This window comes from Primulina huaijiensis, chromosome 11 (genome assembly GCF_012295235.1).
Source record: "Primulina huaijiensis isolate GDHJ02 chromosome 11, ASM1229523v2, whole genome shotgun sequence".
Lineage (NCBI taxonomy): Eukaryota > Viridiplantae > Streptophyta > Magnoliopsida > Lamiales > Gesneriaceae > Primulina > Primulina huaijiensis.
The window spans coordinates 21,131,822-21,158,591 of NC_133316.1; the positions used below are offsets into that span (position 1 = coordinate 21,131,822).

Genomic DNA, 26,770 nt, shown 5'->3' on the forward strand with positions numbered 1-26,770 from the left:
ATTAAATAAAAATAATATAATAATATCGAATATTGAGACTATCGAAGAAACTGACAATTAAAAAAAGATGTCAATTCGGATCGGTTTGGTCAGATTGAGTTATAATACTATTAAAAAATTATTGAACATGAACCCGAACCCGAGCCAACCCGAAAACACTAAACCCGAACCCGAATCAACCTGATTTCGAATTTTTTTAAAAATTATTTTAAGAAACTTAAATAAAATTCAAATAATAATAATATTTTAATTTAAACTCATAATAACAAAATCTCTGTTATATAAATGATTTAAATTTGAAAGTCTAATGGTAGAAAAATAAAATATATTTATTAAATCAAATAAACAATTATTTAAAAAATAAAAATATTCAAAATAAATATTAAATTATGAAAATTTATGATATAAATATACAATAAATATTTTTTCAGACATACAATATATTAAAATGTAAGCAATATTTATTAATTATATATTTTTTAAAAAAAATTAAAATTTTCGGGTCAACCGAACCCAACCCAATCCAACCCGAGCATTTTTTTCGGGTCAGCTATCGGGTCCAACATGATCTGATCCGAACCTCAAACCTGATTTTTTTCGGGTTAAATCCTGTCGGGTGGGTGGGTGTGTGATTTTGAGATTCCTACAATTAAACCATTTTATTTCCTTTTTTATTTACTCTTTTAATATATCTATGAAGAACATGTTATCATCCATAATGTATAAATACAGGATAATTATTGGCTTAATTAGAATATTAAAATAATGTATAATTAGTTTATGAAAAATAAAATCTATTTTGAGCGAGTTTCAATATTTGTCAAATGAAGTAAATATGATATGACATCGCTTGTTTTTTTTCTTCTTAAAATAATAATAATAATAATAATAATAAATAATAATACCATTTTTGCGTTAAATCGAATGAAATTTTAAATCAAACGCACTCGACGTTTCACAATAGCACCTTTTCACCATTGCATTTCTTTCTGTGGGCAATCCTGGTTTGAATCCCGTTGGTAAATTTTTTTTTTTTTTTTGAAAGATTTGATTTTTAGTGATGTTAGATAATATAGGTCAAGATTGGAGTTCGTGTGTGGGATTCTTGAACCAAGAGGGATGAATGGTTGTTTGTGAAAAATCTATAAACTTCGTTAGTGGGTCGAAATTGTGATTTGGGAGAAAACAAAGAGCACTATGATGAATCTGGGCTTGAAGTCCCGGTCACGGAGAGTGGTTCAGGACAGCTCAATGGCGGTCGAAAAATCTAAACTTTATGTTGGAAGCAACAACAATAGTTTAAGCAAAGGTTTGTCGGATAATTATGATTATAGTTGTTGGGATAGCTTGCCTTCGGAATTACTTAGGGAGGTGTTGATGAAAGTGGAGGAGAGTGAATCTAAATGGCCGGGGAGAAAACATGTGGTGGCCTGTGCTGGTGTGTGCAAGAGCTGGAGGGAGATGATGAAGGAGCTGGTGAAAAATCCTGAGGATTCGGGGAAGATCACGTTCCCGATTTCTGTTAAGCAGGTCTGATTAGTAAACATGTGCGTTTTTGTTTTTGAGGTTGTTTTTGTTGTTTTGTTTTGTTATTGTTGTTGGTGGTCAGTTTTCTGTGGTTTGTATTTGGGAGCGGGGAAATTCTTGCCGTAAAATGGATGGTTTTTACTTTATCTGTTTTTCATAAGTTCCAGATTATTTAAAACTTGGTTAATGAATAATGATCATCTTGGGAACTCCACAGAGTAGGAATTGATTTATAGCAGTTGCATTTTCATTTTCTTTTGTTGCTTAGTTTTCCTTGTCTATTTGTATGTATGAATACGGATTATTTTGGATGTGTAAGTGTTGCAGGGATCCCAAATGAATTCAATTTGTGATGTCTTCAAGGTGATTAGTATTTGATTTTATTTGTTTGTCATATGCTTCTTATAATTTCGAATTTAATGATTCTATTGGGATTTTTTGTACATCTTACTGTTAAATTTGATAGACATTGAAGTATGAGTCCTTACATAAGATTCATTGCACCATAGTCATTTGCATTCCAATTCTACTTATAGTTTTCTGCGATGAGTATAGCTTTTGCCACTCAAAATAACTCCATTTTGAGCAGATGATTTTGTATGCAAAAGATTAAGCAACTGAAATGATTGAAACTTCAGTCAATATGACATTTTGTTGTCTTGAAATGTGGCTTTTGGCTGCATGAACTGAGAAATTGCAACTGGAAAATGGTCTTGCATTGGCTCTGAGAGAATGGATGAGTATCTGATTCTGTTTTCGAATCTGTGCTCATTCAGCTGTTTTCAGGGCACACAGTTGGCGGTGGTTCTTCTCAAACCCCCCCACCCACCGCGGGCACTGGCTACCTTTCATGGAACATTCTTCCCAAATGTCACTATGATTGTGTAGTCTTCAGTTTTCCATGTAATGTGATGGCGTAAAGTCTGGGCTAAGGACAACATGTCAAAATATTATCTGTAGTCTTACCTTTCCAATGAAGACTTTCCATTTACCAAGCAAGATTTGTAATTTTATGAGCTTTTTTATATTTACTTACATGCTCTTTTCTGTTATTTCAGCCTGGCCCAAGGGAGTCTCTACTCCATTGTTTTATAAAACGGAATCGTGCAACCCAAACATATTATCTTTTCGTGAGTTTAAGTCAAGGTTCGGCTTTCTTCACAACTTTCTGCAGATATCCGTGTCTTCTTATTATTTTAACACAACACGATATGCAGGATTAGCCCTGTTCTATTCTTATGTATTTTTTCTTTCCTTTTTTTTTGACAGCACTGGCTGATGATGGAAAGTTTCTTCTAGCTGCTCGTAAGTGTAAGCGAGCCACTTGTACAGACTACATGATCTCTCTGCATTCCGATGATAAGTCGAAGGGGAGCAACACTTACATCGGAAAATTAAGGTTTATTTAGTTTTTGCCATTAACTTCAAATAAAATACTTTCATATATGGTTGAAAGCCAATTTTTTTCCCAGATCTAATTTTCTTGGTGCAAAATTTGTCGTCTACGACACTCATCCTCCTCATTGTGGAGCGAAAATGGCGAAAAGTTGGTCCACTCGCCTGGTTGGCTCAAAACAGATATCTCCAAGGATTGCTGCTGGAAACCATCCGGTGGCTCACATTTCGTACGAGTTGAATGTGTTGGGAGCTAGGTAAGAATAAGATCGATACTATTCTTGTTACAGTTATTCAATTGTATGAAACATGAATGAATAAGGGAGTGGATTTTTTGAACTAGGTTTTGGAAACTATGCTTTGGCTTACATATATTTGCGTTCAAAATTTGTCAGCGTATTTAATTCATACAAACATCTAATAATTGACATATTATGATTAAATATTGGAGATTTGAAACATTCTCGGGTTATTATTGACAACACATATTTGGCATATGTAGATGATTCATTTGTATGTGTTCTTATTAAATTCAGATGTAGCATACAAATATAGAGATATAGATGAAGAGTATTTTCGCCAACAAATGCTTGACATACTGAAGAGTGTGATGACTGATTTTTTTTTTTGCCGAATAACTGAGGTTTTATTACTGTATATAGATGTGTGATATGATACAGAGATATAGATTAATTGTATTTTTGGGCCTTTGGCATATCAAAATTATCAGACCCATGGTTTTTGTCTAGGACATAGTGGATGGTATATAGAATCAAAATTGTTGGTGTGAGATTCTCCCGGTGAAAATATGTAGTATAAGCTAATAAACAAAGTTGTCGCTCTTTACATGCAGAGGTCCAAGACGAATGCGCTGCTTAATGGATGTGATTCCAGCTTCTTCCATAATACCTGGAGGAGTTGCTCCTACACAAACTCACTTCCCTATCACCAGTGTTGATTCATCTCCTACAATACCTTTTTTCCGTTCAAGATCTAATCGTTTAGACGGTACTGTATCCGAACCTTTGAGTGGCCAAACGGATAGTTCACTTGTGTTGAGAAATAAGGCCCCAAGATGGCATGAACAGCTCCAGTGCTGGTGCTTGAACTTCCACGGGCGTGTAACCGTCGCATCAGTGAAAAATTTTCAGTTGGTTGCTTCTCCAGAGAATGGTCTTCTTGGGCCCGAACATGATAAAATCATTCTTCAGTTCGGGAAAGTGGGGAAAGACGTGTTTACTATGGACTATCAGTATCCAATATCAGCTTTCCAGGCTTTCACAATCTGTCTTAGCAGCTTCGACACTAAAATTGCCTGCGAATGACATGGTTCGAGCAGGTTATTGATCCGACACACTCTGGTTTAAAGTGACCTCCACTTCTGCTTAGTTCCTGCTTTTTGAGCTTTGTTTAAACTTCATTTGCTCAGTTCATCTGGTCTATTTGTGATACGCAGAATGTTGGGAATTGTATGAACTTAGCAAGATTCTCAGTTTCTCACTGTACATTCTCTGTGCATAAAAGAAACTGTTCATCTTAAGCTTTATTCGATGAACGTATCTATTATATTTTGTCCCAAATCTATTGTTAAAGATGTATAATAGTACTGATTTGTAAGCAGGTGCGAGGTATGTATATTGAATTAACTTCGACAAGCTTGGACTAATTATTTCCATGACAAACACAAGCTGCAGTCATCCTATGTAACATTGATGATCCTTTGATCATTTAAATTACTATTTTACGTGACAAAACACGTATTTTCTTTTTTAAAAATAATATCACATTGAATTTTTTGCTACGGCGGAAACCTCACCTTTACGCACAAATTCTGTATAATGCAAAAAATTGAGATGATTATGCAGGAAGCTGTTATTTGCAAGAAGCTGTTATTTGCTCCAACAATGATTCTGAGCTCGAGCGAGATTCAACTGGCTGGTGATCATCTGATAGGTCCATTCCAGGGGGTATCATCTTGCACGAGTTCCTCGCAAAAAATTCAGCTACAGATTCATATCCATCTCTATTGACGGTGTTATAGAACCCTGCTGTTAACTCGGAAGGGTGGGAACGTGATTTAAACCACAAGTGCGCCAGAGGAACTTTACCAGATATAGTAACTGGTACGTCTTTGAAAGTTGATGCAGCAAGTGACAAGATTCGGTCTTACGTGAGATATCAGAAGGGTTTAATACCAAGAAAGGAAAAAATCGACATATGAGCTCTCCCAAGATCCACCATTTTCATTGAAAAAGCCACTGGAGAATGTGGATAAACACAAGGTTGCTTGTGAGAACAGTCGGACTAGACTCATCTCAGTTCTTTTAGCTATAACACGAGGAAGTGGTAAAAGTAATGGATGGTTTGGAGTCATGAAAACTCAATAAATTCTAGGAGTTCGGAAAGACATGGACTATATCATGTTTTTTCGGAATCTATATAACCGACGACACTTAGTAGGATAAAGACTTGCTTATTGTTCTAAAAAAAGGTAAAAAGTTGTTGGCATTTGCTCATATTGACACAGTTAAAAGTACGGTCTACCTTTAATGAGTTGCTCTTTACTCTACCTGCCTATTCCGTTCCATTGTCGTAACAGCATCTTCTTTACTTATGAAAGAAACCATGACTAGGTTTTGCTGTAAACTAATTCACTCTCCTCAACTCTGTCGAAGTTTTATTCGAAAGTCAAATGCCAGTTTATTTGGACATTTCTCAACTGCCGATTGTGTTGCAACTTTTCACACACAAAATCAAAGAATTCACTTGCACCGATTATTCGATGATGCTTTGTAGCCCATTACAATCGATCCATATTTTGGGCAATATTGTTTATTAAAGAACATACATATATAAAATAGTGGTTTCAATCCAAGAAAACCAAGAATTGTAATCAAACAAAAAATGAGGTAATGAATCGCCCCCTCATCTGGAAATAACAAAGATTCCAACATACCATTTAGTACAATGTTGTTTATCTGCTGTCGGACATAACGCGCAAGCACCATATGCTGTCTTGGTAGGAACCAAATTCATTAATAGCTTTAGCCTGGGTAAACACCGCCTTATTCTTTACATCATTCTTATTTACATGACAACAGTACAGATTAACTGTTATAAAAAAGAACATTCCCACTACAAATATCTCTACATGCCCGAAGCTTTCACTTGTGTCACACTTGAGCGACTTGTTGTGACCAGGACGAATGCATAGGCTTAGCAATAGAAATTTGGACACGAATCACTTCATGAATGGCACCACGATGAAGCACACCAAGAACCTCTTCATTGTATGCCGCTAAATCACCCAAAGTTACGTTACGAGAATGTAATTCATCACGTAAACGGAAACCATAGAACCATCTACCAAGCTTCCACCATTGGACACACACTTGCCTTTCCGAAATTTGGCTTTGGTTTAGTGCCTCCACCACATACTCGACCTACCAAATGTGATGTTAAAAAGATCATTTAACTAGTAAAAAAGAATACCACATCACTATTCCTGGTATATAATGTGATTTAGTTAGGTAAAAGGAGTTGTTAGAGCTATAGGAATTACCGGCACGCCAAGACAAATGATGCAGTAATGCAGGCCAACCAAGTTAAGTAGCACATGGAGCTTTGGTTTGAGTAAGAACATTTCAACATCTTTGAAACCAAAATGCAGAGAATTGAGTAATTCGATAGCTTTCAAATAATTTCCGACCTCAATCGACTCGTAAGCTAAAGCTCGTTCCACAAAATCGTGTATCAAGGCTGCTTTTCCAGCCATCTCATTATGTTTGAATATATACAACTCCCTCCACCCCTATCGTCGTCAATAAAACAAAAATATCGATCCAGTTCAAATATTCAGTAACATATACAACAAGTAATGGGGTGATAATATGATTAACATCATAAGCATCATACAAATGTTAAATTGAGATTTGGACCTAATTCAACCCCCAAAACTAACTCAGAATTGGATGATTGTCCAATTTCATATATGCAACTCAAGGATTTTATCCAACAGACCTCTCAAGCACAGTAATGAAATTCTGGAGCGTGAAGTTTACAAGTGGCCTATGTATGGGCAGAACGAGTGGCCCAACTGTGGGCAGTCCAACACATAACGGTGGGTCTTGACTATGATATCATGTTAAGATTGTGACTCATGCCTAACTCAACCCCAAATGTTAAGATTGATACTTAATTCTAACTCAAACCTAATAGCTAGCTCAAAAGAGGAGAAGTGACCAAGTCCGTATATGACACTCCCAGGAATTCTGTCCGATGCAAGACATCTTAACACAACATCTCATGTCCAGGAATGAACAACTGGAGCGTGGATACACTAACAGATGACCCCACTGTGGACAATCCAAACAAATATGATCTCTCACTTGTTTGATTTGCAGCACAACATTGGAAATAATTTGTGACGCAAGACATTAAATTAGGAGTAGTTCCTGATTCCAACAATGAGGAATCAGTTCTACAGCACCGTAAAGACAGAAGTATCCCTTAATTTTATTTGCTAATGTATCAAATATCCTAGTCCTAAGTGAAAAAACTTCAAACTCGGAATCAAGCAGTGATTCAACTAAAAAAAATACTGCAACATTCACAAAATCTATATCTCAAAATACTATAAGTATCACCAACTAAGTTTTAAAATTTGTACAGAATTTGAAATATATCTGACACGAAAATAAGATAAAATCACTGCAGGTCAAACCGAGGAATTTGTAAGTTTAAGCAAGAACCTTGGAATTGGAGTCCATTTTCTGATCGGATTTCTGATTCCAAGCAATCGCAGGCCACCTGTCTTTGCATAAAACCTCCCACACGCAATCGGACCCGCATAGCTCCTTCCAGAACCTGGAGCAACTGCCTAATGAACACACATCCATGACCTGAAAAGAAAGACTAAATCTTTTTCAAAAAACAAGTGTTCGATTCGAAAAATCAAGAAATAAAAGATACAAGGTAGTTCAATGACCTCAAGGGAAGAAGCTATTTGGAGGGCAATATCATCTGGAATTGAATTCTGTATGCTGTTTCGTGAATTCATATTATTCCTATGATCCTTAGCAAGGGAAAAAAATTTATCGGGAAAGAAAAGGAAATAGTTGTGAATTAATTTAATTTACTGGGATGTATTCAATCTAGAAAAAGGGGTGAGTTCTTGATGAAATATTCTTGTTACTCCACGAAGTTTTGAAATTATAGTAGAATCAGAAGCTGTCCACGTACAGCGAACTCTTCTTTCATTTTCGCTCTTTTATTGGAATCCTGTCAGGGGGTGTGTTTGGCTACATTTTCAGATTGATCGAATAGATTTTTCTTTTAAAAAAAATTTAATTGATCGAAATAGTGTTATATTTTATATTAATATCAATTTAAAATAATTAATAATATATTTTAAATTTTAAAACTTAAAATATTTATAAATAAATAAAAATATATTTGCCAGATTTTAAAAAAATAAATAACATTATACATATGCTCAAAATATCAATTATAATTATAAACATTTCTTAAAACAAAAATAATATAATAAAAAAATTAGTACTACTAAAATAATATTGAGTGGGTCTCATGTGAGATCGTCTCACGGATCATAATCTGTGAGACGAGTCAACCCTACTCATATTCACAATAAAAAGTAATACTTTTAGCATAAAAAGTAATACTTTTTCATGGATGACCCAAATAAGAGATCCGTCTCACAAATATGATCCGTGAAACCGTCTTACATAAGTTTTTGCCAATAATATTTTAATGAAGTCCAAATCCAAAATAATTATATACATATATAACCAAATATTAAATTTAAGATTTTTTTGAAAAAACTATTTTTTTAAAAAATTTGAAAATCACTTGAACTGATTTTTCGATTCAATATCCATAAAACCAGTTCTTGACCGATTTTTACGGTCATACGGTTTTTAAACTATAATTGATCAAATCGGTCGATCCGATCTGATTTTAAAAAACCCCTACATTGGCAAGAACACGAGTTAGGCTTCTGAGTTTGGTCTAGGGACTCAATTTATTATATTTGTGAGAAATAAAATTAGAGTAATTTTAATAAATAATTATTGGGCCGAAGCTCGAAATAGTTAAAAGTATAATAAAACTGACGTATATCCCAGCTTATACACGTGTCAAACAAATTATTCGAGATTTGAGCTGAGTGAGTTAAGGCGGTTCGAATTAAGAAAATATTATTAAAAAATTCAATTTGAGTTTTATAGGCTCTGAGGTAACAATTGTGCTATATTTTACAGGAGTAAAGATTAATAATTATTTTTAAAATTATACAAATTAATCTATCATTTATAATTTTATTTTAATATATATGCGTGGTAGTAATAATTATTTCTTAATTTAGTTTAGATGGTAAAAAAATAAAAAAAAATTGAACTAAAGTGTATAGATTTATATTATATCCACCCACGTCCGTTCACAACGACATGTGTGCAAAAATTACTAAGTAAATTCCCTCAAAAAAATTACTAAGTAAATAATTATCTATGAATACTTCAGCTAAATTCTATACATTCTTTGAAATATTATTCAATAATAATTTTAATAAATATTATTCAATCTTTGAAATATTACTCAATCATATACACTGGTGAAAATATTATTCAATCATATATTTAATCCAACAAAATTTTTTTAATATATAAATAAGTATTAAGAAAACAAATTATACAATACCTTATTGAAAGATATTGAGAAAACGTATTGTACTCATCATCACTAATGATTTAAATAGTAAATAGGGTATAGACTTGGACCATATAATTGGGATGAAATAAATATTATATATAAAGTAAGTGAGAGTCATATAGTACAAAATATTTGTTGTATTATCAAAAATTATCACTTCGACAGTATAATTTAAATCTTTTAAACCCTACAACAGCTCAACCGTCACGTTTCGATTGTTCAACCCATCTAACTGTTTGCTTGAATTTCACAGGCAAGATAAACAGCGAACCTGGATGCTAGTACATCATTTTTGCCGCGACTCGTGGACGGGAATTTAGGTAATAAGAACATTTATTATAACCATTACCTGAGACATTAACACCTCATGATTTAACTGTCAAATAATGACAACAAATGGAGCCTCAAAAGTAGTGTACTTGATGCAAACATTGCGTATACCAAGTAACTTTATATTCACCAAAATCTCAGCCTCATACACATTTTACAACCTTATTACAGACAAAATTCAATCAAGAAACCAAGATTGCGTAATCCATTAGTGAAAAATAGAAAACACACACCATCAAGATCCATATAGTTCATAGTAAAACCTACAAGCGTAGAAGCTCTTCCTTCATCTTCCCAATGACAATGTCGTGTCCATGATGATATGGTCCCATTAGCGTGGCTGCGAATGTCAACAAGTTTTGATTATTAACCGAGAATCTTGCCTCCAAAATCTCAGTTCGATGTTTATCCAGCACATATACAATATCAGTCATCAAACCAGGTCTAAACGGGACGTCAATGGCCAGAAATGTGGTATTATTTATCAGTGTGACATTGACTGAGGAGTTCTGGTTTGTGCATTTTGATAAAACTTGCTTTTTCGCATCCTTTGATTCATACAATGGCTGTTTCTTTAAACTCTCTAGCCCGTGTATCTCTTCTTGAAGGGAATTAATGAACTTCACCGTTTCATCTATAATCTCTTCCCTTGAGGGCTGCAAATGCATTATAAAAACATTAAGAAGACAAATTCAGGTAATGCCAATCAACTTTCAGCCAACATCCAAGGTTCGAGAATTACTATCTTCAAATCTTTAGAAGATTCAGAAAACAGAATTTTCAAATAACAAGATGAGTAAGTAAGGAGTGCAATAAAGTTTTTGTGTCAAGTGTTCACATATATCTTGTATAATGAGTTTGATTAGAGACAGAGGATTGCAATGTTGCCTCCTCCATGCCNTAAATATATATCTTCTTCTACTTGTCAATATTTGTCATAATTCACATTATTGATTAGGGGGTTAACGATGTACTCAAAGTATCATAGGATCAATGAGGAACATAAAATGTATAATCAAGTGCAGAAACAGGCTAAGTATATATGAAAGCAGCAGCATTCTGAGTTCTTATAGGATGCTACCACTACTTTTCAGAATTGAATCCAAGGATTCACAAAAATTGATCGACCAATAATTATTGATCAATACCTTATTCAACTGATTTAAAAAAATCGCAGACCATATACAAAAGATAGATACAAAAACAAAATTTCTTTAAAATCATGAATATGATTGATTAGCAAGAAATAAATGACACAATTACGTTTGCAACCAGAATGGGAACTTGCAATTGGCTCTAAAAATTGATCAATACAAGACTTAAACAACAGAAGCTTGGTCATCTAATCTAGTTGAATTGACCAAAACCCGCGATTAAGAAGATGAAAATGCCAAAAAAATAGGAATCGATTAAGATCATAATATCTAACCAAATACATATACCAAATGAAATTTACAAGTGGGGGAGAACTGAATCGACCTTACGGATCTTGAAAAGGCTGGGCACCATAGAATGAAGAACAGAGAAATTATCATTAATTTGCTTTCTCCTTTTGCGTTCGCTGAGTGATTTCTCAGCCCAAATGGACTCCTCTTCTTCATCTCTTTTTCTTGAACTCGACCCATCTTCGCTGATTGAAATTGGTGAGAAATAAGAAAATGGTGGGATCACAGTGTCCTTGTACCCTTCCATAATACCCAGAAACAGATTTCTTATTTCATCTTCTTCCAACTGTAGCAGCGTTTCCCCCCTGCTGCTCATTTCGCACACTGAAATGAACCTCATTTACCCATTTTAACACACAAAAAATGTGGAATTTATACGTGCATGCACGCAGAGACACCCATTGGTGCGTCAGAGAGGAGAAGCATTTTGTTGGGTGGCCCGTTGTTTCAGCTAGCAAGAAAGCTGTTAGAATATTTGCTGCAGAGAAACAGTTGTGTCTTGATTTTCCATCAACTCATTCATAGTTCAATTAATTTAGCAATAGTTTGATTCATTTCATAAATTTATATATAAAAAAGTAAAATTAGAAGCAAAAATAAGTAAAAATTTTGTCTGGTCAAGCTAAAATTTCAGAATAAATCATTGTTTCAATCGATTACAATGATTTAGAGAATAATTTTTAAATATTTTTGAAGAAAACAAAAATTTTGAGGTCATTTGATGTGCTGTTTAATGATGACAATGTTGATTCTTGGTGGTGTGTAGTTTTGATTTTGTACTTCCCCTTCGATTTGATTGGTTAAACTAACTCTGCACCGTTGATTTTATTTTGATCTTTGGATGAATAATTGGAACAGTTGATTAGGTTGACCTTTAACTCCATAGTATTGCGTTACACATCAATCATCATTTTCAGATTTGAATTTGATATGTTTTTCACTTGCTTTTTCATTGAATTGTTTACTATTTTTTTAGTCTCGCGGTTATACATGGCTTCTTCTTATTTTTTTATTCAGAGTTCAGTTGATTCTTATCATTTTTTACAAAATTTAAAGATTATATCTGGATCAATAAGAATTTAGTTTGATATTTATTTTGAGTTCTTCTATCTAAACTATATAGTTTATATTTATTTTATTTTTATTACATTACTTTGTTTAATGTATTGGATCTTTTAGTGTTTCATTTTATTTTAATGATTATCGATTTTCTTCTTTCTATGAGTTCTTTACTTAATTATTTGATGTTACGTTGGTTTTCTTGATTTAATTAGTTTAATTTACCGATGATCCGTGTTTTATTACCGTTTTTTTCCTTCATCTTTTTTTACGGTTTAGTTAATCTATATAATATATTTATCATCTTTCACAAAATTATAAGAATATATTAGTTTTCAAAGATTTATTTTGATTGTCATTTTAAGTTCTCCTCTTCTAAATTATATATTAGTATATATTTATTTTAGTTTTGTTATGTTAAGAACTTTTAACCTCTTTTTTTAATTACAAAATTGTTAATGTTGTTACTCATGTACCACACCACATTAACTAACTCATGATTACTAATAAATAGTATATTATTATTATTATTATTATTATTATTATTATTATTATTGCAACTCAACAGAGCATATGTGTGAGTAATTGATTGTCAATATCACCTCCACTCAAAATTTGTCATGATGAAATAGTTAGGGTAAAGTGTGGTTAGGATAGTACATCGGTTTGCTTTCGGATGATATCATTTGATTTGTGATCGAGTATAACTCGATTAATATTATGTTAATTTAACTAAATTAATAATGTGTTGTAAATTATTTGAGAATAATATATTTAAAGATTGAGATTAAAAATGATAATAACATTATTTGTTGAATTAACGATAAATATTACAGAATACCTTAATATGATACTTTATTTTGTTTTTAACTTCTTAAATTATGACATTTAATTAATATATCAAACTTACATTTTTCTATAAGTTTAATTAAAATAACGCAAGTAAATGTCATTTTTCTTATGATACTTTTCAAATAAAAATGAACATTGAATGCATGTAGATTTTATATGTTTTTTTGCAAAAAAATTATATTTTATTTACAGTATAATTTAATTAGTTTGATTTATTTCAACTTTATTCATATAAAGAAAAAATAATGATAAATTAAAAAGAATGAAAAAATTACTTTAAACTAAATTTATGATATAATCCTTATAATTTTTTTAATCAATATACACCTTATAATAAATATGAATTATATTAATTTTACATATGATATTTTTTAACTAGGTATTATATATTATTTTATTTATATATGTGTTTTACTACACATATTTATCTGAGTGATATTAAGTTAAAATTTTATTTCACTGAAATTATTAATCATCAATATTAATTTATAAATGATTAATTCTGATATAAAATTAATTATCTATAATATGTGTTTTAAAAAACATAGAAAGCAAAATAAAATCCGCAAAGGATTAAAAGATAGCAAAAGCACAAGTGATAATAACATGTTTAATTGTTTTATTTTAACATTATTATGATAATTTAGTAAATTAAGAGAATTTTATTTGACGTTTGTCTATGTGTACTTCATTTAAATACATTTTGATTTTGATTTTGGTAAAATTCACTGTTATGTTAATTTTGTTTTTATTGTTTTTTATTTTAAATGATATTTGGATGAAAAATATTTTTGCTGATTTATCATTTAAGAGAGATGTCGTTATGTCGCAAATTAAAAAATGTCATATAAATAAGTGAATATATGTGATTTATTGTCATGATGTATTTTTATGCAATTTGTTTTGATATATTTAGATTGATAAATACTTATAAACATGATGTTATTCCAAAGATTTTAAACATTATCTAATTCTCGTTATTATATTTTTCATTATTAGTCACCGATGCATGTGAACATTGCTAGTTCAACTGGATAGTCAATACAATCTTTCTCCTCGTTTTAGTGAAATTCTACAAACATGGACCAAATATTACTTTTCCAATTAATGAACAACCAAAGTTTTGTTTTGTTTTTTTGTTTTTTCCCCAGAATCCAAAAACAGATGGGCAAACTTGCTTTTCGAGAATTTTTGGACCAACAACAAAAGAATTTCTAGAAAATGGTTTGCTCCCCCAACTCTTGGCCAGCCATTCGATTTCGCAGCACCCTATTCCAAAGTGTCCTTACCATAACTTGGTGTCTTATCTGCATCATATTTTCCGGTTTCGGGATCATTATATCAGCATACTCTCCGCTGCATAATACCTTCCGATCTTCCCAAACTCAGCTGCATCTTCGAGCGAAGGAAACACCTTCGCAAGAAAATTAATAACTCCAATAGCAAAGTCCATTATCTGAATTGGTACCTTAAGAAACTTAGGCTCCTTTCCTAACAGCTTAAACAGGATCTCCCCTTGTTCCAATGGTGTCAACGCATCCCCTGGTCCCCGATGGGGAGAATCCAGTTACTCATTTCTTTGCTCAACTCGCAATCCGTGATAAACGAAGCCAAATCTTGCTCGCTGATCGGCTTGCAGGCACATAATTTTCCGTCACCGAACATGACATAAGGTTTCCCATCTTTAACCAACTCAACCTGCCCTGCCAAGCTAATGAAAAATGCAGTAGGCCTAACTATACTATAAGTGAAACCCTCATCCAATTTGGCTTCTTCCATCAACTCTGCCTCGAATTTCAGTTTTGCTCGTTGAAATTCAAGAAGGGGCTTTTGCACACAGATCGCAGAGAGCAAAACAAAATGTGAAGCACCATACTTCCTACCAGTAATAAGACTGTTCTTTGTTGCCTCATAATCAATCAACCATGAGTCCTTTACTACACCATTTCTACTAGCAAGGCAAGAGACAACAACATCAACAGAAACCCCAAGATTTTCAATGCTTCTCTCTAAAGATTCTAGCTTGGTAACATCCGAGAAGCACACATTCGCGTCATTTAACAAACCGAATGTTTCCTCTTTACTATTCTTCCCTCTTATACCACTTCTTTCTCTAGCAATGGCTATAACATTGAAACCTCTTTTAATTAACTCTTTAACCACAAAATTTCCAATATAACCCGTTGAACCCACCACCAAAACGTTAATTTCTTTTGGGTTTTTGTTTCTGAATGAGACCTCGGGTACTGTTTCAACATCTGGGACGTAGATACGGCAGTCACAAGTTTAAATCTCTCACCTAAATTTAAAGGGATGTGAGAAATAAACAGGAGGAAAAGGGAAAGCATATGGGATAGTGGTTACCTAAGTTGATTATCAAAATGAGAGAGTAAACATCCTCTATAGCTCAGATTTTTAGAGGAGTGCAGTGTGTGAGTCCATAGCAGTTGAAGGGAAACTGACATTTTCTTGATTATGGACGCCAAATTTTCAGAAGAAAATTGGACCAAGGAAGAGCATTGTGTTAAAGAAAGTTCATAAAAATGGAGAAACAAAGAAGGGTGAACCGAATCAGAATCGTCAACTGTGATAGCTTAATGCCTCTATATCCTTGATCATATTCCAGTGCTTCAGTAGCCAAAAATACGCTGCCCTGTTCTGCTCTTTATGTATATCTCACTCTAACTTCTAAATCTTTAGCTATAAAGTTTATCCTGAAGGAAATCAAATCAAGTGACGATGAACAAGACATTCTTTCTTATCAGCCACTTCACTGCTACTTTTGAATCAATTTCAAGCATGAACTTCTTGTGCCCTCGGTTCCATGCTACTTCAAGCCCCTCGCGAACAGCCCATAGCTCAGCTTTTTCGATCGAACAACATCCAACGTTAAACACGAAACCTGTGATCCAATGTCCAGACTCATCACGGAGTAGTCCACCTCCACCTGCCATTCGGCCATCCTGTTTGCAACATCCATCCACATCAAGTGAATTCCATCCTCTGGGTGGTGGTATCCACTGCAATACACAACTTTCATATTCCACTGTGCGGTTCGACATTACCTTCTTAGCATTAAAAGCTGATTTAATTTCCCGGAATTGGTTCTGCATCCACTGCACTTTAAAGCCCAAGTTCACTTTCTTCTCCTTGAACACAAAATGGTTGCGGCATTGCCAAATCCACCATAACGCAGTAGCAGAAAAGGTGCTCCAGTCCATGTTTATATTATTATGTTGCACATGTGTCTATTTTGCCATTAACCAGTCATCAAAGCTTAGTCTCAGGGACAATTGATCAGCCGTTTGAGGCATTAACTTACACCAGATCCCTCGTGATTCACCACACTTACGGAAGAGGTGGTCCATATCTTCAATGCAGGTATGACAGAAGGCACACATTCCATTAGTGGTAAGGCCTCATCTTAGCCTCTCAGCATTGCTCATAATCTTCCCATGACGTACTTCCAGCTTCCATATGTTTTGCCAAGAATTATCATTTGTCCTCTCATTCAAATCAGTTATCATATCATATGCTGATCTTAATGGGAATCACCCTTGCTCGTTTTGTCCCAGCATCTGCTGTCCTCTATATCCTCATTGTTACTCACAATACAAGTAACCAATATATTCTTCATATGTGTAGGCAACATTTCATTCAAGGCTTCCGAATTCCAACCTATTCTCCTTATCCAATATTCATGGACTTTTTTATATCTTTCCACTAAGTCGATGTCCTTAAGTAGAAATTTGCTCAATGGTTCATTTCCCACCCATTTATCAATCCAAAAGCATGTGGATTTTCCATTTCTAACAGCAACCTTCCTTCCCAATTCTAAAAAATTTGCAACCTTGGTTATACCTTGCCATGCATTAGATGCACCTTGTTTAGCCTGGAGTTCCTGTCCATTTGGAGCAGTTTGCATGTACTTGCCCTTCAAGACTCGTGCCCAAAAACTATCTTTTTCTTCCATTAACCGCCAACCAAGCTTTGTCTTAAAAGCTAAATTCCTTGGATGTAATCTCTTAACACCAAGGCCTCCCTTAGACTTTGGATCCACACAAACTTCCCAGTTCACCAGGTGACATTTGCGTTCCCATTCTGTCCTCCCCACATAAAGTTTCGAATTGTTTTTTAATTTCAGAGCATATCCCCACCGGTAAAAGGCTAGTTTGTATCGAATATAGTGGGATGGATTTAAGCACGGACTGCACCAATACCTTACGCCCTGCAAAGGTCAGATACTTAGTTTTCCAACCCTCTAACCTTGATTTCACTCTGTCCAGACCATGTTTGAATAGGTTACCAGTGACTCTCCCATGAATTGATGGTACCCCGACATACTGCCAAGATCAGTCGTTGATGGAATCCCTGATATAGAAGATAAGTTGTTTGCCACTGCTTCTTCAACATTTCTAGAGACAAAAATATGTGATTTCTGGCGGTTAACTTTTTGTCCAGACCTCGAGCAGAACCAATTTAAGCATTCAAGGATGACATTTAACTGTTGTGTGGAAGCCTCCGCAAATTGCACCATATCATCAGCAAAGAACATGTGTGATATGAGGGGGCCATTTCTGGAGAGTTGAATTGCTTTCCAAGACTATTCACAAACTGATGGATATATTGAATTCGATGCTTTGTGTATTCCATAAAACCACACAATTTCAATTATTGGTGCTTGGACATCATCTCTTAGACATCCGTTTTGTGGACTCTACCGCAATGACACGGAATTATGGATATCATAAGATGTTCTTAAAAAAAGTTTTCTTTTTCTTTTTTGGGCCAAACATGCAATTAAAAGATTTACAAACTTTTTCCAAGTTTGAAAATAGGCATAGACCACCACTGTACTTAGGTTTGGATGTTAATGGGGATGCCCATATTTACGACCAGGACTGATCCATTCCAGGCGCACTTATGTGCAAGGAATGAGACTCTACGTCCATGTTTATTCATCTCTTAACTCGAGTTCTCGTCTGGTAAAATTCATTTAGTGTAATTAGAATACAAGACAAATATATCTCCCAAGAAATGTGATCATCCTTGTAAACAAATACGTTCATCACATGGATTCTACAACTGAAGCTTGGATATACATACAAATTAACCTTTACATTTCCTTGGATCAATTCTCGACGATTAAAAAGCGAAACCAACCAACCATAGATTAAATTGAAATTTCCAACGACTTCAGCTGTGAATTGGTGAAAGTTCATGCTAGCTACTTGTTCTTCAAACAAAGCCTCAAAATCTGCTCTGCTACTTCATCTACTTCTTGTTCTTCTTCCTTTTTAATCTTCTCGCTCAATTTCCATGCTTTAAACCTCATATCTTCACCACTTCTCTCTGCAAAAACTTTACGGACCGCTTTCGATATCTCTTCCCCTGTAAAAAGACCGTTTTCGCACTTCACAACCTCCACGCCAACACCAGCCTCGACGACCAATCTAGCATTTATAGGCTGATCATATCTAGCAGGCATGGCTATAACTGGAACATTATAATACAAGCTTTCTGTTACAGAACTCCATCCGCAATGACTAGCAAAAGCACCTATGTTTGGATTCGACAAAATCTTGGCTTGTGGAACCCATCCCTCCACAACCATCCCTCTCCCATTCACCCTTTCAAGAAATCCTCGAGGCAACGCCTCTTCTAAGGTGACGCGCTTATCCTCAGCCGAAAATTTTATTACCCATATGAAATTTACGCCGCATAGCTCCAACCCTTTTGAGATTTCTTGTATTTGATCCTTAGACAAGAAGTGTTCGCTACCAAAGCAAATGAACAAAGTGGAGAATCGCTCTTTTTTACTTAGCCATTGCAGAATATCTAAGTTTCCTTCATCTTCTTTACAATCATCGACCAATAGTCCAGTAGGTACAACTTTTTTTTGACATAAAACAGAAAGATGGTCCATATACTTCCCATCAAACCCTTTACACCCCTTGATCAAAACAATTTCACTAGACATCCTAAATATTCCAAATGAAAAATCTTGATCAGCATCTTTGATTTCCGGTTTAACCAGAGCATTTAGCGCGACTATCTCACGATCCAGGAGATATATTTCTTGAAAAGGAAAAGTAGAAGTGCTCCCATATGTATATAAATGATGGAAATATGAAAAAGGTGCTGCTCCTGCAGTTGCAAAGTAAACCGAAGGAATACCTTGGGATGAAGCAAGCTTTGGAACCCATGGTTGGAAGAAATCATATATCACCAAATCAGGCTTTAGATTATTGAAGATTTCAGAGAAGCTAGAACTTGACATTTGGAAAGCTTGCATAAGTGTTGATGTCAGGTTGGGAGGCAAATTCTTGGTCGTGTGGAGATCTGGAGGAAGTTGAGGCAAAGATGGCACGTTAAGTTCTACAAGTTCAATTGAGAAATCGCTGATTGATTTTTGCATAGTTTTCTTGATGGATTCAAGATTGACAGCAGAAGAACAAAAATATATGTGGAAGTTTCTGTTTGAGAGCCTTTTGGCTAGTTCAAAAAAGGGATATACATGGGAAAACGACAAGTACGGAAACACTAAGATTCTAAATTTTTCCTGTTCCAATTTCTCCATGAATGAAACCTCTCACTCAAATTCTTTTCAGTTGTATTTCTCTCAAGAACTTTTAGGTATAGCTCCCACTTCTCCAATGATTGTTGAATTCCGGTCCTGTGGGGTTCCAAGGAGCAAGTAGGCGATATACTAATAAAATACAGTTTTAGTGAGTAAATTTACGGAAACAGCCTTAGGTTCCAAAGAGCAAGAAGGCGATATGCAGGCCCACTGCAGTTCTCCCGCTACAATTTTTTCCAGTTTGAACTAAAGTCGTGGTATTATATTGTTAGTAGGTAACGATTTTTGAGTTTCGGTGGTATGTGATAGGCCCAATGTAGAAGCCCAATGACCTAGCTCATGTTCATTTTAATTTATTGTTTCAGGATGGAAATATGAAACATCAAATTTGCTTACCTAGTCAATCAATAATCAGTTGGATGCTATCATGATAAATTAAATTATAATTTCAATATTATTTTGAGAAAAATCATTTTAGTCATCTAAATGTACCAATTTTCTCTTTTACCTTTGTAGTTGGTCAAACGTTAACTTTTTTATTTTGGTCATATTTTTACCGGAATGTCAAAATTTAGCAAAAAATTACCGATTAAACCGATGACATGATGTCAAATATAAGGAGTTTTGAATATCGAGGAAAATAATCCTAATTGGAATGCCACCTAAAATTCAACCATATCATTGTATCAAAATAAAAATTCCACAACATCAAACCAAACTGATAAGATTAATTAATATTTAGGGACCAAAAGCATTTTAGTATGAAATTATGGGGATCAAAAGGACTCATCTATATTTGATTCCTAAAATAAAATCCGTATATTGGAATTTGCTGCTAAAAGTGGATTAAAAATTTTGTTCATACGATGTTATCGCATAAGAAATCAAATTTCAAATCAAGAATTGTGTTGTTGAAATTTGTATTGTATTTTTCGTAAAAATTACGAGGACTTATCGGTTGAAGACTTAAAACTATAATTTTTTCGCTCAATATATACGTCTAACCTGAAGTTTAAAATCATGTTATATTTTGCTCAAATAAGTCATGTTTAAAAATTAAAAGAACGAAATAATATATATAAACAAAATATAATAAATCATAAACAACAAATTCATTATTCTCTTTTTTTTTAAAAAAAAATAAATCAATAATAAATTGTTTTATGTACTTTATTTTAGTACCCATATATCGGACAGATGGTGCATATGGTTAACCTTGAACCTATTTTGAGTCTGGCAGATGAATATGTATGCTTTTCTAAGTTATTTTTTTTAATTAAATGTGCTAAGAGACAGAGCCAAAGGGAGGACGATGGGTGCGATCGTTCTCCCTCGATTTTTTTGTTTTTATAGAGTAAAGTGCTTAGATGTAATTATTTTATTTCTCTTAAATTTTGCACTTGTCCTCCTAAAATTCTTAATATATTTATTCGCCCCTTTAAATTCACTTTCCTGTACTTTCTCATATTGGATTACCGATGAAAATAAATAAATAAGATCAAGACGTCTGCTGAATTACCCCAGTAAATAATGAAATTGAAATAATAAAATAGCAAGCCTGTTGCATACGTTTATATCAAAGGTATTTTATTAACATTAGAACAGTTGAATTTGGATGAGGAGTATGCCTGCTACACAAGTAAATTTATGAGACTTGTTCTTGATGTGTTTTTTTATTTTAAGAGCAAAGACGATGTCATGGATTCGAGAGTTGACAAACTCCATATTTCAAGTCAACCACACTGCAGGTTAATGGCCTGAAAATAGATCTAAAGTTTAGTCTTCATATACATTAATTAGTTGAATCAATTCCTGACATATAGAAAGCCAAACCAACCATGTAGATCAAATGAATTTGATCTTTACACCTTTAACAGTGAGTTCATGCTAATTCTTGTTTCTTGTTCTTCAAACAAAGCTTCATAATCTGCTCTGCCACTTCACCTAATTCTTGTTCTTCTTCCTCTTTAATCTTCTGGCTCAATTTTCTTGTTTTAGACCTTATGTCTTCACCAGTTCTCTCCATAAAAATTTTACTGATCGATTTCGATAGTTCTTCCCCTGTAAAAAGACTGTCTTGACCCTTCACAACCTCCACTCCGATACCAGCATCCACGACCAACCTAGCATTTATCGGCTGATCATATCTGATCGGCATGGCTATAATCGGAACGCTATAATACAAGCTCTCTGTCACAGAACTCCAACCACAGTGGCTTGCAAAAGCACCTGTGCTAGGATTTGACAAAATCTTGGCTTGTGGTGCCCATCCATTCACAACCATCCCTCTCCCTTTCACCCTTTCAAGAAATCCTTGAGGTAATGCCTCTTCTAAGGTGACAAGCTCATCCTCAACTGAAAATTTTACTACCCATATGAAATTTACGTCGCAGAGCTCCAACCCTTTTGCGATTTCTTGTATCTGCCCCTTGGACAAAAAGTATTCACTGCCAAAGCAAATGAACAAAGTGGAGAATCGTTCTTTTTCACTTAGCCACCGGAGAATATCAGAATTTTCTTCATTTCCTTCAGAATCATGCACTAACAGCCCAACAGGGACGATTCTTTTTTGACACAAAACAGAAAGATGATCAATATGCTTCTCGTCAAACCCTTTGGACCCCTTGATCAAAACAATCTCACTAGACAGCCTGAGCATTCCATCGGCAAAATCTTGATCAGCATCTTCGATTTCCACTTCAATCCGAGCCTTCACATCGTTCTTTTCATGCTCCAAAAGATATATTTCCTTAAAAGGAAAAGCAGAAACACTCCCATGTGTAAATAAATGATGGAAATACGAAAACGTTGCTGCTCCCACAGTTGAAAAGTAAACAGAAGGAACACCTAGAGATGAAGCAAGCTTTGGAACCCATGGTTCGAAGTAATCATATATCACCAAATCAGGCTTCAAATCATTAAAGATTTCACAGAAGCTAGATCTTGACATTTGGAAAGCTTGTAAAAGGGCTGATGTCAGGTTGGGAGGAACATTCTTGGTGGTGTGGAGATCTGGAGGAAGTTGAGGCAAGGATGGTACATTAAGTTCCACAAGTTCAATTGAGGAATCAGTGGGTGACTGTTTTTGCATGGTTTTCTTGATGGTTTCAAGATTGATAGCAGAAGAACAAAAGTATATGTGAAAATTTCTGTTGGAGAGCCTTTTGGCTAGTTCAAAATAAGGATATACATGAGAATAAGACAAGTACGGAAACATCAAGATTCTGAATTTCGCCTGTTCTTTCTCCATGAATGAAACCTCTAGCTAGCTCGAATCTCTCTTAGTTGTATAAATGGAGCAATTAGGCGATATAGAAGACAAATATAGACATATAGGGGAAAGATCTGTCAGGTGATATAATTTTGCTCGGTACTTACATTAGGTGGCAAGCCCTTTTCGTATGTCAAAAATGGTCGCTGGTGGACAAAAAATATTGGAAATCACAAAACATATGCATATATATTATTTATATATCAGATTCGAAAGAATCCGTCAACTGGATATTTTCTAATAAGAAATCAAAAACTTTTGAATATCCAATATATTATCAGATTAAATCTGGGCTATCAAATTGTGATCTGAGTTGATTATCCATTTAAGAGTTTTTAAGGAACTTCGTACGTTTAGATGGTTATATTATTGAGTCTTCTCTTATATTTTCATTTATTCTTTGTATATTTTGACTTTCAAAAATTTTAAATTTTTTTTTTTATTACAATGCACGCTGGGATGGAGATCGAAACTGGAGAGGAAGCCAGATTAAGCTGGTGGGTGAGACATTGAGCTAAATCTCCGTCTCAAAAATTTTAAATTTAATGCATGAAACATCAAGGGCTGACATATTTAGCCCCCGCAAGTGTAGTCCACTCACTTTTTTTTATCATGAACTAATTAATGCTTTGCACATTTCGTCCTTAAAATAATTGAATAAAATTGATATTTTTTATTTTAAGATTTAAAAAAATCATATTTTTTTAATTACAAATGATATCTAAAAAATTTAATGATATACATTCATAAATTTTAAATATTTTTGAATGTTGATAAGATATGTTAGATATAAATTTACTAAAAAATGTATTTATGTTATTTTTTATTTTAAAAAATTGCATTTTTGTAAAATGAAATTTTTATTTATCTAATATAACTACATCTTATAAAATAAATTATTTATTTTTTCATGAGATAGCTTTATTGGTATTTAAATCGATAAAAGTGGACAAACATTCATTTAAATGTCATTCTAGTGAAATACTTCTTTGTAGAGATTTGTCTCTCAATATGTACAATTTTTAATAGCGATGAATGCTTTTGATGATATAATGAGAGATGCATTTATAAATTTAAATTTAAAATTATAACTTTATTTTACAAAATAAATAGACAAGAGAAGGAAATTAGCGACAACAAATAATCAGAAAAAGTGGTATATTCTAGCTGTCAAGTGATTTTTGTTTTGATTGGTCTCACATTGGATACACTCATATCACACTCATATGCTTACACCCAAGTCAAGCATTTTCTAATGAAAATCAAGCCCTTTATTTGCACGCGTGCCCCTCAGCGGGACTAGCGCTATAGAAAACCTCTTCTATTAACCAATCATTCTTATTATTTTATAAAATGTAATTTAATATCAGTTCATCTATACTATTTTTATTTTTCTTACGTGAGACAAACCCAAATTCTCCAATAACATATACAACCCATAATATATATAATCCAAAAACTTGTTCGGAGGAGGAAACGACTCTTGATTTTTGGAGGGATTATATGTGATAGGTCCAGCAAAGAAAACCAATTACGTAGCTCATGTACATGTGGCTGATATCTCAAATGAGTCATATCAAATTTGCTAACATAATTAATGTTAACAACTGGCGGATCGTGACATAGAAGTTGCATGTTGTTGGTAGAAAAAAAATTTAAAATAAGGTAGTTTTTAAAATTTTAAAATGAAAATTGTTAATTTTTTAAATTGAAATCGTGATTCAGAAAATACGATGAAAATATAAATGTTGATGTGGAGTTGAGTAGTCAAAGAGTATTCTTTTATTTTATTTATAAAAATGTTTTACCAATATATATATATGCGCGCTAAATCATGACAACTTAAATTATATATTATTTCAAAGAATGGAGATAAATTCCATTACTTTTTCACTAAAAAATACGGTTTTCTGCCTCTATATATGAATACAAACTAACGTGAAAAACAGGCAGATGCATCAAAAAGGAGAATTAAAGGAAAAAATATAATATCTTTTTTTTTCTCTCTCAATTCAAGAATCCTTTCCTCCCTTCATTTCAACACCAAACATGGGTTGTGGGAAATCAAAGCAGGCTGTGGCGACAGGCAATACTGTTACCAAAACCAAAAGTTCAAATTCCATCAAGATCAATAACCCTGTTGTTGAAAAGGCTACAGAGGAGGAAAATGTTCAAGAATTTGGAAATGTGAAGAAAAATGATAGCCCTGATGCATTAATCAAGAAGGTCGAATATACTGAAAATATTGAGACAAAGGAAAATAAAAAAGAAAAGGATGGAGCAGATGGAAACGGAGAATCACGGGCGGATGATAAGGTGAAAAAAGTTGAAGAAGGGGAGAAATTTGTTGAAAATGAACAAGGAAAGCTGAATTCAGGCGATCATTCTCCAAGGAACTTTCTTTCGCCTATACGGGATCAAGAAGAAACCATTGAATCCATTATTTCTGAAGGGATATCTGGGAAATCTGAATACTATTCGCCCCGTGCTAAGGGGCACGTGCATGAGGAGAAAACAGAATTGAATGATGCTGTGGAAGGAGAGGCAAAAGCAGAGATAAAAAATGGTTTGTATATCTTTAAAGTTCTTATAATCATCAGAAATGTTTGTTTATATATGTTCTTTAGCCCCTCCATTGTATGTCTTGTATTGTTTTGTAATCTCGAGGTGCTGGATTTGCAGAAGAAGGAAAAAAGGTTGATGAAGGCAAAGAGGTGGTGATAATGGATGAAACAAAAGAGTCTGACTCCGCAGTCGAAGAGAAGACTCTTGATGGTACTAAAAATCTAAGTTAACAAAACTTCACATTTTCATGTAAAAAATGTTGAGATAATTCTCTAAGTACATGTTTTCATGCAAAATATATTTATGTTTGCATAGGGATAGGGTAGTTTCATTTGTTGTGATACAGACTATGAACATTATATTTAATTCGAAAACTGATTGATTTCATATAGCTAGACTACTTGAAATTTTCATGTATGAACATAATCAGGAATAAGCTGCACCACCATTGTTTGAACTATGGGGACAAGTTTAGAAATCTTTGAAATCAAATACGAGGATAAAAACGAGAAGTAGACAAACGGGCTCAACTTACTGAAATTAAATTAATTAAAAATTGTAAGCTTTACCTTTCTACATACAATAAATTCAGACTTTTGTTTTCAAAAAAAATAAATTCAGACTTTTAAGAAAACATAGATTTTTACCTGCAAAAAAGCACATAACATGGCATGTGATTACTAAACATTTCTTACGTTGGATTTGGTGATGATTATGCAGGAAAGTGAAATCAAATGATTTGAAGGCAAATTGAAAGAAATGGTGATCCAATCTTTTTATTTTGTTTATCACACATTTCCCATTCATTTATTAACTGCACAAATTCATATTTCAATGAAATTGATGGCAAGATTTAATTTGTATCTCGCTTTCTGTGTAAAAGTTACTGACTGAAAAATCAACCAGTAGTAACTAAATTACGGAATAAAAATAATTATTATTAATATTTTTAATTTCAGTTGAATATTGCATTATTTCGTCAATCAAATTTCAGCATGTCTGTCACGAACAAAGAAGTAC

General features: G+C 33.7%; 7 protein-coding genes and 1 pseudogene across 8 annotated transcripts; 2 read left to right on the plus strand and 6 right to left on the minus strand.

Annotated features, from left to right (window-relative positions):
* Nucleotides 1-920: 920 nt before the first annotated feature.
* On the plus strand, nucleotides 921-4,488 carry LOC140988082 (tubby-like F-box protein 6). The gene is made up of 5 exons (XM_073456987.1): nucleotides 921-1,530; nucleotides 2,586-2,673; nucleotides 2,797-2,926; nucleotides 3,000-3,179; nucleotides 3,776-4,488. The coding sequence occupies exons 1-5, from the start codon at nucleotides 1,198-1,200 to the stop codon at nucleotides 4,245-4,247; spliced, it is 1,203 nt and encodes a 400-aa protein (XP_073313088.1). The 5' UTR covers nucleotides 921-1,197; the 3' UTR covers nucleotides 4,248-4,488.
* Nucleotides 4,489-5,817: 1,329 nt separating this feature from the next.
* Nucleotides 5,818-8,190, minus strand: LOC140987364 (uncharacterized). Its single transcript, XM_073455831.1, has 4 exons — nucleotides 7,910-8,190; nucleotides 7,674-7,823; nucleotides 6,485-6,733; nucleotides 5,818-6,365 (listed from the first exon to the last, which is right to left on the minus strand). Exons 1-4 carry the CDS (start codon nucleotides 7,979-7,981, stop codon nucleotides 6,096-6,098), a joined length of 741 nt encoding a protein of 246 aa, XP_073311932.1. The 5' UTR covers nucleotides 7,982-8,190; the 3' UTR covers nucleotides 5,818-6,095.
* Nucleotides 8,191-10,052: 1,862 nt separating this feature from the next.
* On the minus strand, nucleotides 10,053-11,933 carry LOC140989063 (transcription factor TT8-like). Its single transcript, XM_073458240.1, has 2 exons — nucleotides 11,458-11,933; nucleotides 10,053-10,634 (listed from the first exon to the last, which is right to left on the minus strand). The coding sequence occupies exons 1-2, from the start codon at nucleotides 11,761-11,763 to the stop codon at nucleotides 10,242-10,244; spliced, it is 699 nt and encodes a 232-aa protein (XP_073314341.1). The 5' UTR covers nucleotides 11,764-11,933; the 3' UTR covers nucleotides 10,053-10,241.
* Nucleotides 11,934-14,394: 2,461 nt separating this feature from the next.
* Nucleotides 14,395-16,555, minus strand: LOC140988473 (divinyl chlorophyllide a 8-vinyl-reductase, chloroplastic-like; annotated as a pseudogene).
* A 320-nt stretch (nucleotides 16,556-16,875) lies between these two features.
* Nucleotides 16,876-17,889, minus strand: LOC140988474 (uncharacterized). The gene is made up of 2 exons (XM_073457482.1): nucleotides 17,641-17,889; nucleotides 16,876-17,562 (listed from the first exon to the last, which is right to left on the minus strand). Exons 1-2 carry the CDS (start codon nucleotides 17,887-17,889, stop codon nucleotides 16,876-16,878), a joined length of 936 nt encoding a protein of 311 aa, XP_073313583.1.
* Nucleotides 17,890-18,360: 471 nt separating this feature from the next.
* On the minus strand, nucleotides 18,361-20,079 carry LOC140988584 (mogroside IIIx synthase-like). The gene has a single exon (XM_073457599.1). The coding sequence runs from the start codon at nucleotides 19,912-19,914 to the stop codon at nucleotides 18,562-18,564; it is 1,353 nt and encodes a 450-aa protein (XP_073313700.1). The 5' UTR covers nucleotides 19,915-20,079; the 3' UTR covers nucleotides 18,361-18,561.
* Nucleotides 20,080-21,534: 1,455 nt separating this feature from the next.
* LOC140988217 (mogroside IIIx synthase-like) lies at nucleotides 21,535-23,459 on the minus strand. Its single transcript, XM_073457210.1, has one exon. It carries the CDS (start codon nucleotides 23,162-23,164, stop codon nucleotides 21,797-21,799), a length of 1,368 nt encoding a protein of 455 aa, XP_073313311.1. The 5' UTR covers nucleotides 23,165-23,459; the 3' UTR covers nucleotides 21,535-21,796.
* A 1,615-nt stretch (nucleotides 23,460-25,074) lies between these two features.
* On the plus strand, nucleotides 25,075-26,649 carry LOC140987952 (uncharacterized). Of its 2 annotated transcripts, XM_073456752.1 has the most exons (3): nucleotides 25,076-25,751; nucleotides 25,868-25,960; nucleotides 26,471-26,649. In XM_073456752.1, the coding sequence occupies exons 1-3, from the start codon at nucleotides 25,235-25,237 to the stop codon at nucleotides 26,476-26,478; spliced, it is 618 nt and encodes a 205-aa protein (XP_073312853.1). In that variant the 5' UTR covers nucleotides 25,076-25,234; the 3' UTR covers nucleotides 26,479-26,649. The 2 variants fall into 2 exon arrangements, with proteins under 2 accessions (XP_073312852.1, XP_073312853.1); XM_073456751.1 differs by lacking the exon at nucleotides 26,471-26,649 and having other exon boundaries at nucleotides 25,075-25,751; nucleotides 25,868-26,106.
* The last annotated feature ends 121 nt before the right edge of the window (nucleotides 26,650-26,770 follow it).

What these genes read in the sequence shown, in the direction of transcription:
- LOC140988082 (XM_073456987.1), top strand. Translation starts at nt 1,198, where the DNA reads ATGATGAATCTGGGCTTGAAGTCCCGGTCACGGAGAGTGGTTCAGGAC. An exon ending in TTTCGTGAGTTTAAGTCAAG is followed by an intron (nt 2,674 to 2,796) that starts GTTCGGCTTTCT and finishes TTTTTTTGACAG; the next exon opens with CACTGGCTGATGATGGAAAG. An exon ending in TTGAATGTGTTGGGAGCTAG is followed by an intron (nt 3,180 to 3,775) that starts GTAAGAATAAGA and finishes CTTTACATGCAG; the next exon opens with AGGTCCAAGACGAATGCGCT.
- LOC140987364 (XM_073455831.1), bottom strand. Translation starts at nt 7,981, where the DNA reads ATGAATTCACGAAACAGCATACAGAATTCAATTCCAGATGATATTGCC. An exon ending in AAATGGACTCCAATTCCAAG is followed by an intron (nt 6,734 to 7,673) that starts GTTCTTGCTTAA and finishes TGACGACGATAG; the next exon opens with GGGTGGAGGGAGTTGTATAT. An exon ending in TCATTTGTCTTGGCGTGCCG is followed by an intron (nt 6,366 to 6,484) that starts GTAATTCCTATA and finishes CACATTTGGTAG; the next exon opens with GTCGAGTATGTGGTGGAGGC.
- LOC140989063 (XM_073458240.1), bottom strand. Translation starts at nt 11,763, where the DNA reads ATGAGGTTCATTTCAGTGTGCGAAATGAGCAGCAGGGGGGAAACGCTG. An exon ending in GCCTTTTCAAGATCCGTAAG is followed by an intron (nt 10,635 to 11,457) that starts GTCGATTCAGTT and finishes ATGCATTTGCAG; the next exon opens with CCCTCAAGGGAAGAGATTAT.
- LOC140988474 (XM_073457482.1), bottom strand. Translation starts at nt 17,889, where the DNA reads ATGTTCTTTGCTGATGATATGGTGCAATTTGCGGAGGCTTCCACACAA. An exon ending in AATTCATGGGAGAGTCACTG is followed by an intron (nt 17,563 to 17,640) that starts GTAACCTATTCA and finishes TGACCTTTGCAG; the next exon opens with GGCGTAAGGTATTGGTGCAG.
- LOC140988584 (XM_073457599.1), bottom strand. Translation starts at nt 19,914, where the DNA reads ATGGAGAAATTGGAACAGGAAAAATTTAGAATCTTAGTGTTTCCGTAC.
- LOC140988217 (XM_073457210.1), bottom strand. Translation starts at nt 23,164, where the DNA reads ATGGAGAAAGAACAGGCGAAATTCAGAATCTTGATGTTTCCGTACTTG.
- LOC140987952 (XM_073456751.1), top strand. Translation starts at nt 25,235, where the DNA reads ATGGGTTGTGGGAAATCAAAGCAGGCTGTGGCGACAGGCAATACTGTT. An exon ending in AAAAGCAGAGATAAAAAATG is followed by an intron (nt 25,752 to 25,867) that starts GTTTGTATATCT and finishes CTGGATTTGCAG; the next exon opens with AAGAAGGAAAAAAGGTTGAT.